Source organism: Pithys albifrons, chromosome 1 (genome assembly GCF_047495875.1).
Source record: "Pithys albifrons albifrons isolate INPA30051 chromosome 1, PitAlb_v1, whole genome shotgun sequence".
Taxonomy (NCBI): Eukaryota; Metazoa; Chordata; class Aves; order Passeriformes; family Thamnophilidae; genus Pithys; species Pithys albifrons.
The window spans coordinates 79,161,105-79,174,475 of record NC_092458.1 but is presented as its reverse complement, the minus strand read 5'-3'; the positions used below and the strand labels follow the sequence as shown (position 1 = coordinate 79,174,475).

General features: G+C 36.8%; 1 protein-coding gene across 3 annotated transcripts in view; it reads right to left on the bottom strand.

Moving 5' to 3' along the window:
* Positions 1 to 13,371, bottom strand: part of GRM5 (glutamate metabotropic receptor 5) — a 264,345-nt gene that overhangs the window by 54,582 nt on the left and 196,392 nt on the right. For all 3 annotated transcript variants that reach the window (XM_071556024.1, XM_071556030.1, XM_071556041.1), the window contains one exon: positions 12,351 to 12,586. In XM_071556024.1, the coding sequence (XP_071412125.1) occupies positions 12,351 to 12,586 (236 nt within the window). The remainder of the gene's footprint in view (positions 1 to 12,350; positions 12,587 to 13,371) is intronic.

The window sequence follows — 13,371 nt, the reverse complement described above, 5'->3', positions numbered from 1 at the left end:
TGCACAGAAAATTTTTGTCTTGAAAGAAATGAAGACTAATATATGACTCTGAGGGTGTCACTCATTATTAACAATATCTATCCAGAAGACAAGAACCCAGTCTGATGTCTAGGTACCTTTTGCAGACAAGACTAAGAATCTCCAGCTGGTGGTTGATCCCATCATAAAATGAGTACATCTACATACAAGCTCCCATTTTCTGTGGTGAACAAGAACATCACTGCACAGTTCTAATGACAAAAATATATTGGAGAACTTAAAACAGGAGGAAGGGTAGTAAAATACATAATTGGAAAAAAAAGCAGTGTATAGAGGTCAGCAAATGAATGAGAGGATTGAGAGACTCCTTTATCCCCTTTGTCCCTTTAGCTTCATGAGCAGTGACTAACATTTTTGAAGGATAAGCAATATGGGCTTGAAGTATGTGTAATGGAAAAAAAAATGGTAGGAGCACACAGTGCTGCTCATTCATTCTGTTCTATTAAGGTATTACTATTTCCTCATTAAAAATTATAGGCATAAAAACTGCAACAGTGGAGTACATGTAAAACCCATATTAATTGAAATTAAGTGGAAAATTGTACAAGTGTATTACACTGCAATATACAAAACTCAGTTTAACCAATTATTCATCCTCAAAATTAAGAGCTCACACACCATGAAGTTAATTATAGTCACCATTAGAATGAGTCAGATTTGCATTGGCAATAGTATTTATCATAAAACATGATTTAGGCTGCTTTATTGCATATGATTACTTAAAAATCTAATAACTTAATTCTTACAGAAATCCTCTCTCTTGAGCTTTGTGCTTCAATTTTATGGAATTATTATTCTGATTTTCTTTAAACATTGAACCTCATTCAGTTCACCTGATGATTTGTAATGAGGCTGCTTAGCTCTTCCTAGAAGCTGCTGGAAATCGTCAATGGAGTTGTGAGGGAATTAGCTGTCGTGAGAATTTTAATATACTTCCTGCAGCTGGAGAAAGCATTAACCTGAGATATTACTTGTGTCACTTGGCTATATAGGGGCAAATCCAACCTGCCAAGGTCAGTTTACCACAGGACTCTGTATTTAAGGGGGCATCTCAAAAGCTGAGACAAAAGATATTTTTTTCTCTTTAATATACTGTAATATGGCCTTAAAAAATACCAGTATTAGAAAAAACAAATTCGAGGCTGAAAGTGATTTTCAACCAATTTCACAAAGTACTTTGCCACGTCAGACCTGAAGTGCTTAAGTAACCCTTATTTACCTTAGTGATTCTAGAAGAGCTTTTAAGGGAAGACGGAATACACAAGCTAAAAGGTAGTTCTCTCACTCAGAAAAAAAAAAAAGAAAGTGAAAATATTTTAAATCTTTCAGCAACAAGTATGATTTAGGCACACTTAAACCCATTGCTCACTTAAGAGTTCATCCATGTTGTTCTTCCTGGAACTCTAACAAATATTCTTACCCTGATACCTCATTCATGAATACTGTCTTCAGCCAAGAACCTTTCCTGACACAAAGTCATTCATGACATGGAGAGGTGGCATGGATGAATTTAGTGGTGATGGCTGCAGTGATGTTCAATGGAATTGACTTTACAGATTAAATTCTTAAGCAGGAATAATTAAATAATCTAACAGAAGTTGAGGAATACCTACAGAATTACTGGGCAGAGAATAAATATCCGTAGATTGTAACCTATATATGTTTTCACAATATCCATAGTAGAACTCTTTTCTATTGAAGTGAAAAATACTCCACAAAACCAAACAAAGTATCTGTAAAAGATCTGGTTTTCTCCATTTCCATAGAGAAAGAAACAATGAAGAAGGGGAGTGTGAGCTGGAAAATGCAGTGTGATGCCATTTAATGTTGGCATGTAGGGAGAAGCAGGACATGTTCAGATTAGTTCAGCTCAGGTGTGGGTTTTCAAAACCAATTTATGACTGATTCTCACTCACTGTGATTTGGGTTGGACTGGGTGTCACAGTTTCAGAGTAATACATCAAATTTCTTTTGAAAGACACTAAACCTGATTAAGTGTCCCAGGAAAGCACCCTAGACACCACAGCCACAAATGAGTGTTCAAAGCTTGGGACCACTCTACAGCCAGTTTAGAGTAAAACCACCCTGAGCTGTGAAACTACCTTTCTTGGCCCAATTTGCAACTAGACTCAGCATCGCTCCCAGAATGTTGCAGGTAGCCGCAGCTGGAGGTACAGAGGTGACAGTGACTGTGGTCCAGGTACAAAGCTGAATTTCACAGGTCTCCAGCTGATTCCTACTGCATTTTGATAGGCTTAAGTGTCTTTTCTGTGGTAGGCATATACAATTTTTCCAGGACATAGCTCATTTTCTGACAAACATTGTTTGGAATATATCAACCTATTTATGAATCTCTGCTGAGGTTGGTGTTTATGTTCAAATGTTTATAGAAAATAATCTGCACTGCAGTACCTCGGCACCAATAAACATTAACACCATGCCATGATAATTACTGCAGAAATAAAGAATTCTGCCTCCTGCAATTAAGATGTACAAGGCAATGGAAGAATGCAGGGTGAATCAAATCTTACCTAATGAGGAAAGTGGAACAGTATTTGGAAACATAAATGATCAAACATTGTGGAATTCTCTGAGAAATGAGTGGCTGGAGAATGTGTGCCTATCCCTTAATTATGTATGTTTATTACTTTATGTTTCCTGTCCAAGAAATTTTAGTAAGTAAATAAGGGCTTATCCTATTATTTTCCAAGCTATGAGATCATGTGGCAGTTTCAGATTTGAATTCACATAGCCATTTCTGTCTACAAAATATTACACAGACATATGCTCTCCCTTTTTTGGCAAATCAGATAACCCATCTGTCCTTCAGTTTCCCATCTCATAATATTTCCTTTTTACTACTTTTAATTTGTCATCTCACTTTAGACTAAATATTCCTCAGGAAGAGGACTACTTCTCACTACCTTCCTCTTTTTTTTTCCTTATAATGCAATGTGCTTGTTATTGGCTGGAGTTTGTAGGTCTATCTCTGAAATGACAGTAAAGTTATCGTGGATTTCAGGGGAAATTTAACTATGCAAATATTTATTCTATAGATCATTTAGGAGTCTCTATATACAAGATTCAGGTGAGCATTTGCAATATGGTTAAATGCATTAAAATATCATCTTAGGAATATGCCACCCCTGGAGCAGATGGTTAATATTTATGCTTTTCCCTGATAAAATAGATATTCTCTATGTCTGTATTTGTTTGCATGTTCCCAACTTTATTATATGAGTGTGACTACACCAAAGGTAAAGAACAGTCTGAGAATTTTATGAACTCAGAACATTGGAACATGCACGTTTTCTGCCGCTTCTGCTGGGAGTCACTCACTTTAGGAGACTACAGCAGAATCCTAGCAGTGGATAAAGGCAGACTGTGCAAGCCGGCACACACCGTGCTCCTGAGCAACACATCATGGAACAAGACTTGGCGCTGTGTGAAGGCAAGCTCAGCTGTGTGCGCATCACAGCTATGGAGCCTGAGCTGAGACAACCTGTTGGTATGAATTTGGGAGTTCTTATGGGCAGGGACGGCTCTGAAAGTAACCTTGATATTTAAAGCAGACTTCCAGTACCTAAAGGAGGCTATGGGAGAGCAGGTGAAGAACTTTTAAAAAGGCCATGTAGGGATAGGATGAAAGAGAATGGTTTTAAACTGAAAGAGATCAAGTCTAGATTATATATTAGGAAAAAATTCTTTAGTGTGCGGGTTGTGAGGCACTGAACAGGTTGTCCAGAGAAGCTGTGGATGTCTCACCCCTGTAAGTGTTCAAGGCCAGGTGGGATGGGGCTTTGAGCAACCTGGTCTAGTGGAAAGTGTCCCTGGCCATGGCAGGGGGACAGGAACTACGTGATCTTTATGATCCCTTCCAACCCAAACCATGCTATTCTATGATTTTATTGTATGATTAATTTTGTGGAAATGGCCCAGCACTGAACTCCTCATCCAAATTTGTTCTTTTCTGTTGTCACATCTTCAAAACATAAATATGTAGATGATGAAAAAGAAACATGTTCTTTCACCAAGAAAATTATTCTAACATTTCTTGGATCTATTTAGAAGCAATTAGTGTACTTATGGGCAGGAACCCAAGAAAGCACTTAGGGATGCTGGTAGTTCTTGTGCATGGTGAGCCAGTTTCAGAGCTGCTCCAGCAGTGTCTAGTACTGCTTGTTCCATCTACCAGTGGGGCTAACAAAATAACTCTCCCAAGATTGACTCCATCCCTCCAAATATGGAAAAGCAAAGCAAAGTAAACCCTATCTTGCAGGAAATTCTGAAATTTGCCTATTTTTTTAGTACTTAGCATGGAAATAAACATTCTTCAGTAGATTTTATTATTTTATAGATTTTTGATGCAAAATCTGTCATTCCTTTTTTTCCCCTCTATTTTTTACCCTCAAGGAAGATGAGGCACAATTTCTTTGTGCTTGCCAGCTGGTGATATTACAAAGCCTCATCAAGTAAGAACGTTAGAGTGCAAAATTACCATGGTTCAATATGCTTTTTCTGCTTTTTAACTTTTCCAAAGATGAGTATGCTTTGCTTTTTAAAGAATGGAAAAGGGTAAAAGAGTGAAAATACTTTACATTCCAGGAAGTCCTCTGACCCCCTTTATTTCATTCCCTGAGGAGAAACCGAACGAGAGAATATATGGGAGAATATTTTTTCAAAGTGCAGAGCAGTTGGTTTGCTCTGCAATGAATTTGACATTGAAAGGAAGAGAAATGGGTAGTGTTTATTTTTATAATTATTATTTTTAAATTTCTCAGTGATCAAAAGGTTGTTTATGACAAAATCCTAAGAGGTTTTACAATGGAAATAACAGGTATAACCTACAGTCTCCAACTCTTTCATGTTTCCCCTTGACTGTATCACAATTTATTTTCTGTATGGTTTCCATATATGTCATTAAAAACTTCAATGATTCTTTGCGCCGATTTGTTTTGAAAGATGAGGGAATTCTAGATTTGATAGCAACTATGACCCACATTTACATTCTGCTCACAGTACTTGAAGTTCAAGTCCACCAGCCAACGTGTTTTCGTATGTTTTTTTCCTTTGCCTTAGAGAAAGTCTTAGGAAAAATCAGGGAAACAGTCTAATCTTTGCAACAAGGACATGGTACCTGTCAACAAAGAGAGTCTATTTGCTGCAGAATACAGTGTCCGACTCCTTAGGTCTGTCCCAGTAGTGCTCTTTGGAAACACATCCCTAACCTTCCCTGGATCTGTGTGCTCTGGATAGCATGCCACCAAGTCACTCATTTCAGAAACATGCACGTCTCTCCAGTGAAGAAATGTATGGAATCGCATAAAATAGAGGAAAGGTTGTACATATGAACACAGGTAAAGCACAATGTTCATATCTACTTAAGTTATCATTGTTTAAAGATAGAGTAAAAGACTTATTTTGGAACCTGCTCCAAAATCTCTCATGAGAGATTTCTATTAAAGCAATGTGAAACAACAAAGTAGCTTTCAGATCTATGTTATTTGTAAGGTTCCAGATGTACTTTTCTGCTAAAAAAAAATCAAATGCAATAGTTTATTTATGTTTCCTAATTTAATTTATTACAGGCTCTTGGGTGAAGAAAAGAGATATTTTCTGCTCTGTGGGAAATTTCACGTAGTTTAAATGTCTTTTTCCATTCAAAAGGAATACAAAACCTCAAGATTGGATTTTATTCTTTCTGAAAAGGAAATTCTGAGTAAAAAAACCCAGGCAGCTGGCAACACTGGGAAATGTCATTTTGATGCTAAGGCAAAATGCATAGCATAACACTGAAACAATATGAAGGTAAATTAAAAACTTAAAACAAAGCATTTCAGTGTTACTGAAATAAGGGAAAAAATACTCACTTCAATGCTTTTCTTTCAAAGTGTGTGTCAGTGAATTAATATGCTGCTATGGAACATTTTTCAAATTTGACAACCAAATATTTTCCTGTGCAATCCACTTGCCCAATGCTTTTCACCAGTTCTAACTTTCACTCTGCAACTGAAAGCCAGTGCCAGCACTGTTACACTTTATATGTTGATTAGCACCAAAAATGTTGAGAATGACTGAGAGACCAAATTCAGTGTCCTAAAATGCAGAGAGGACTTTCAAAAGTTTTTTTCTTCTGAGTACTTTGTTGACTTCGATGTTTTACATCTATTTAAGCCTACATGACCAAGGCAGGCTCAGAGGTCTCACAAGTGCAAGTCTGGCATCTGTTGTAAAGTTCAACAAAATCAGTAAAAAGAGTAAAAGTGCCATTAAGTCCCAGGAGAAGGTGGGTAAATAGATACCAATTTCTCCACACCATCCTCTCAAGCATGAGTATCAAACTGAATGGCTCACAGGATTTATTCGGGAGAATTACAATGCTTTTTAATTCACTGTTTAAAAACCAGAAATTAATTTTATTTTATTTTGGTTTTATTTGCAAATTCATTTCAAAAAATAAAGGTGTAGGAATGCTAAGTCTGGGGAATATGATATTTAAATGTGACACATTCCTTGAAATACAGAAAATACCCTTCTGACAGCACTAATGGTTTGTTGGCTGAGCTCTGATTAAACCAATTGTGGCATTTGAACTTACATTTAATCAACAGATTATTAACATGTTGCTGTGCAAAGACTAGACAGTCAGATTTTATTCCTTAGTTCTATCCGTAAAACCAAAAGGGCCATTTATTAAACCATATTTCTGTTCAGTTGAAACTGTGGGATTTTCTGTTTCTTTTTTACCTCATTAAAAGTATCTCGTGCTGGATTAGATTCAGCAGACATGTAGATATTATTTGCATTTTTATTTTATGTGCCCTTCTGTACCTTGACCTCTAAAACTTTTGCCATATTTATCCCAAATTTCCCTAATTTCTCTCTCTGCAAATAAACTAATTCATTCTTGATCCTTATCTGAATTGCTTAGACATATACTGGTCATCCTTCTTCTATGTCAATTTTTGTACTCTCAGAAAAAGTACTTTGATCTCACAGAAGCCACATGGTCAAGCCATGAATAGATTTTGGGATTTCTGCATCCTGCTAAGACCTGTTCAGAATTCTGCCCTGTTCATCACTATGTGTGTTCTTCTTCCCTTTAAACCCTGTCACTGGCTCATTGCTCCCAACCATGCCACACATAAGTTGCTTTCCTCACTTTCAGTGCCCTCTGTGTTCTCTCTGTGTTTTGATCTTTTCCTGTGATGACCCTGACTCCATAATTTCCATTTGTTTTCTACCTTGCTGTTTTGAACCACAGTATTTGATATCAGGAACCTGCTGTAAATACCTGCACAAGTGATCTATCACCCCCCTCCAGATTCTTGTTTCTATTATTCCTTTACATGAAACTGCTATTTTTTTCTGAAATCTGTAACCTCTGCCAGTGAAAGGAACTTCCTTGCTTCAGCAGCATCAGCCTCAATTTATTTACTCTTTGTTGTCTTACACTTAAATCACAAATACTGGTATGTATACTGGTGTTCTCGTATTGCTCTGTGTTTGAATAACATCATAAAAAATGCTGTTTCATCCAAGCCATGCCTTTTACATAGCATGGAAAAAATAATATCACTTAGCAGTGGAAACAACATAAATAATAATTTAATAGACTGGCAAATGTAATAAATATGCTTCTGCTCCTAGTGACTTTGAAGACTTGACTTTTTCCACTAATGTCCATTAAGCCAGATCTTCACCACATACTTTGCTTGTGTTGGCTTTTATTTCTGCTCTGTGTTAAGATGCTTTTGTAAAACAACCTGGGGTGAAAAAGTAGCAGGAACTTGATTTCCGGTTAGGGTTGTCTTAAAGAAAGCAAGCACATAAACCTCTAGTCTTCAAAGGTCTGAAGCTAGAGTCAATACTAAAGGGTTGGATTAGCCTTTTGCAACCTGAAGATGGCCATTGAGGGAAGTTACTCATCTAGTTCAGCTGGGACCCCTATTCACGAACTTTACTGAATTGTGGTATTAGATAAAAAAAGATATCTGACTGGTGCCAGAGGTGAAGCCAAATCGAAATCTTGTAAAATCCCTGATGTCTGGAGGCCACTATATGTCTCCTTTTAAACATGTATTTTAAATGCTTTGTTCTGACTGTTGTTCTTCAGAGGTGGTTTATAGCAGCTCTCCTGAGGCATAGAACTGATTGCACTGAAAATCAGGTCAGATAAGTCTGCAAACCTCTCACTTGCTGTAGTGCTCCAGTTGGGCAGAAAATCAATGTACTTAGCAACAATAGCAGTGGCACCCATTTGGATGAAGCAAGTATTTTCAAATCTGCAACTGAAAAGTGAGTTCGATGCTGAAATTTTCATCTCGGTGTGAGCTAAGTGTATGTGAAGAGATGGAAACTTTTTAATGCTTGATAGAAATTAATGGACAAAAAATGTTTTGGATTGTTTTTGGATTCCCTTGGGCAGATTTAATTTTATTATTTTATATTTTATATATTTTTATTTTATCCTTTATATATTTTTATTATTTTATATTTTATTATACATATCTTACCAAATCATGTCTTCTTTTCATAATACTACCTGCCAAGCACTGCCTAGGAATAGTTTATGTTAAAATGTGAAAAAACCCTCACAAATCACTTGACATGGTTTCATTGATTTATGACTTAGTGTATTTTCTATCACAGAGATAAATTTAGCCTAATATTCTACTAGGCAGGCATGATCAAAACAAATAAAGAGATTTAAACAACCAAATTCAAAGCTGGCGCATAGGTGAAGTCAGTTATTACTCATATTTTGGCCATATTTTCCTCTGCTTATTTTTTTGCTGCTTAAATAAGGGGGTTTTTACTGTTAACTGTTCTTGATGTTTTCAGGATAACACAGCCAGAACAAAGAGAATAATTCATTTTTTCCCCCACTAACATGATGGTCATTGTTTTTTTATACAGGCCCCTTCATTTAGTAAAGACTCCATCTATTAACATCAATCAATTTTATGTTTATCTCTTTATAATTATGCTGAGAAGTATTGTTTGACTTCTAATGCAAAAAATAGGTGTTGATTTCTCTCCAGCATTTCTCAATAAAGTTAATCTGTTTAATTGTAATCCCCAGAAACACATTTAGCTTGATTTTTTTAAGTGTTTTTTCTTCTTCTTCTTCTTCTTTTTTTTTTTTTTTCTAATGCAGCTTCTGGAGAAAAGCATGAATTCTGTTGTATAAATTAAATTGATACAGTCCTGTTTTCTTATGAGGTGAAATCTAAAGCAGAGCTAATATGTTCATCATCATGCACAAACTGTCAGGTGAGTCTGTAAAATGCTAGTGGGCATTGAGGGCAAGTATCATCTATGTAATTGTGAAGTCTGAGGGAAGTTAAGACTTAAATCTTTGAGTGCTTGAAAAGAACAAATATAAATATAGAAATCAATATAAAGACATGGTTTCAAATTCTCATAGAAGATAGAAAATGAGGTAGAAATAAAAACTAACATGACAATCCCAAAAATTCATGTTAATTTGGAGCTTAAACTCCCAAAATCAAAATCTCTTACTCCTGTGATCCTCAGCAAATATATTTGTATATTTCTTGCTGGTAAATCCACAGAATTGTCTAACTTCAATGTTTTTTTCACTTTTGTCATACATCCTTGCCTAGTTTTGCAACTATTATGAGAAAACCAGGATAAACGTCCTAGTAGTTAAGCCACAGAAAAAAAGTCATATTTCAGGCCAAACTTTGAATTTCCTTCATATGAATTTTGACAGATGGTCTAGACAAAAATCAAAACTACGAAACCAAGTAATATGACGACTAAAACCTTCCTGTGTGAAAAGCCTGACTACATGGGCAATTTTAACTGATTGCTGAGCATAATGTGAACCTGGGGAATGCCATGAGGAAGTCCACAACTGAATTACCATTTTTGCCCTACAGAAACAAGAAATAATTAAAACTATTATAATATGGTTTTCATTATTTTACTGTAGCCATCATGGTCCAGCAATGAATATTACAATAAAACTGAAGAAAAAATAATTAGAATAATCTATTTGAGAAAATAGTCCTTTTCTCTATGAATGATTTGCAAATCAGAATATTTAGATTCTTGCATATTTCTTTGTGTTTTGACATTCCTAGGTTTTAGGAACCTTTTTGATCTGTGGCTCTGTGTGGGATAGCTTCCAGCTATGAGTAAGCGTTCTCACCAAGCTATTCAAGCTTTATAATTAAGTTGTCTTATATCCATTACTAGGTGACTTCATGTATTAAATAACATCTCCTTGGACCCCCATGATATTTTTTTTGGTTGTGGTGAATTGTATTTTAGGCACTATGAAAGGCTCTGTAGGCACCTACATTTCATAGTTCCTGATCTTTCGTATGAAACACAAATGAGATTCTCTTAGTGTTGGTGAAAAGTAAGTAAAAAGGAAACCCAGAAAAGTCAAATTTAAATGTTGTTGCTTACACAGTGATAGAAATCAGGTCTTTATTAGGCCACATCCAGCTATGCCCACTGCACTGACATCTCAGGAAAGAGATCTACATTATTGTGGGGAAATCAATGGATTTTGCTGCTCAGTATTCGGAACCTGTCAATAATGCAAATAAAACCTGTATCTGACTGTGATGGAAGGGTATCAGAACAAAAGCCGTGTAAGAAAGCCAGTTGAAGTTTGAGGCTATGAGATTCCTGGATTAAATTTACATATTAGTCACAAACTTCCTCTACGACCTTGTCCAAATTAAAAAAAAAAGACTTATGAATGTTAAGTGGGACTTACATGAGGGTTTCTGTCATGTAAATCAAAGATTTTGATCCTTAAAGACATTTTTGGTCTCATGGGTGTGTGGAAGACATTGACATTTTTAGGAGGGAGGATCCTTTGGACCTTGGACCTTAGAGCTGTGGTTGCACTAATGCCCAGCAAAGCACCACCTTATGCCCCAGTACTGTCAGGACACCCATTGTCTCAAGGGTCAGAAATAATTTAAGAATTGACCAGTATGCTACAGAGAATGAGAAGGGGCATGTGAAACAGGGTCCTGCCTTATGAGTGTAACAGGCCTGCTAGCCTCAAAGAAAGGACCCTAAAAAAAGGACTCCTTTGAGATAGTCTGGGTTCTTCTTGCAGAGTCTGTGGCTCCTCCAGTGTCTCTTGCCATCTGTCTGACAGCCAGGGGTCCACAATACCTTTGTAATACAAAGGATCAGTGCCAGTTTGGGGCCTCATGCCTCAGGCTCCCACCACCCAGGTCTCAACCTGCATCTTGCACACCAAGATAACTGTGTAAAAGGTAATTCCAGCAGGGGAAGATTGAGATCCCCAACAAAAAAAGAAGAGAAGACTGAGTAGGCTGGCTAATTAATATGACATGACAGGTGAGATCAATAGGAGGCAAAATACTAATTATATAAGAGAATTAGGTAATGAATCAAGCCTACAAACCATGATTTCTTTGTTTGCTAAAGTGTATTTCTAGTGTAAAGTTTTGAGAATTGGCATGGTAGCTTTGTAAATGTACCACCTGATACCCATCTTTGTGCAAATACAAAATAAATACCTGGGCTCAGTGTGTGAGATTGGCTTACTCCACCCTGGATGATGAATCTCATTTTATAGGGATAATATTAGTGCTGTTTGTCATCTCATGAAATAAACAGCAATTAACAAAAGCCATAAAAAGATCCTTCAAACAACAAAAAACCCAGAAAAATGTACCCCATCTATCTGGGAAAAAAAAGAGTTTTGACACTATGGTGCAGAAGTGACAGAATGTTGTGTCAGTTTTTGCTAAAATTAGTACAATTGAATGAAAAAGGTCAGCTCAAAGTGACATTTCCTAAAATGAACCATGGCTGAAAGAAAACACAAAGAAATCTTTCAAATCATCTAGTCTTCCATCTGAAGTTCAAAACTAATCATCGTTACTATGTGGGCTTCAGATAATTTTTAGTATATTAGCTCTTTCATTGTTCCCATGAGACAACGCAGTATGATTAGCTCTATTTCAGAAAAGACACATTTAATTTTGTATTACAACAATTTTGAAAGTGTTTACATGCCTATGAAGGTGGAGCAGCATTAAGTTTTTCAAATATATAGAGCGGTTTGGTACTGAGGCACTATGTATTTGTTTCTTTAGAAATCTGAATACTTTCTAAAATTGTGCTTGTCTTTATTTTGAAAAGAGCAACTATTTCAATTCCAGTTTATTTCCTTCCAAACCCTCCCACTATTTCATCAGACTGGGCTGCATCAATCTGGTATGAGCTGTTTAGACAAGACCTTCCATTACACTGTTTGATACAGCAGAAGTAATAAATTCACTTACTTGTGCAAGTCTTGTTGTATTTAGGGTTCTCTTGAGGAAACCCTTCCAACCGGCACTGGAACCTGTGCTGCCAAAATTCCTGAAACCATGGATTTCGATGATTGGTTTCTGGACGAAGCTGTAGGTAGTAATCATCAAACCATTTCACGTCTGGAGACTGGAGCTTGATCGTTATCCCACCAACAGCTTCATTCTGGTACCCTTCTGTCACATCATACCTGTCTGCCCAGCCGTCACTGTGAGGGTAAAGGAGAGAGACACATTAACTTTTCAAAGGAATATGAAAAGAGCTTCCTTATTATTGAAATTCAGAGCCTAAGAGCACACCCCCGTGGCTGTGATTATGAGTGTAGTATAGTAAAGCATCTGTAATCCTTCTAGCAGAAGAATTCAATCTTTTACTTGCATGTGCTTGACTTTGGCACCTTCTTGTTAAATTATCTATTCCACATGCTCCACTTCAAGCAATTGAAACAATATTAAAAATCTCAGATCCAGAATCTTCTGTACACAAGTGCATCTGTGTATCATGCTAAATCTCACTGAGCTCTGGGGAGAAAATCTTGGATTCAGCATTTCCCTGATACTGAGTTGATTCTACTCTAACCTGAAAGGTTACTCTTACTGTGCAAAGGGCAGGACTGTGTTGCAGACCATGTCCATACTGCACAATGGAGCATGGCACAAAGAGCCAGCAGCAAGTTTTTGAAAGGGCTGGCCCTGCTCAAGCAGAAGCACCAGCACAGGGCTCAGAGACAGCATGGCATTGCATCTGAAGCAATAAATCCTCTCTGCTGACATGACTAATGAAGCTGGGCAGAGCATCATGCAGATCCAGGTATTGCTCCTGTTTCCTGGTTGCTTGTGGCTGGAGCATTATGGGGTTGTATGACACTATATTGCACACAGAATTTTAATCCCCTTCTGTTTACCTTTCAGCATGCAACATTCTGACCACTCTGACCACAAGGAGACCAAAACAACTGAATACCTAATTTAAAAAAATACCACAAAGTTATCA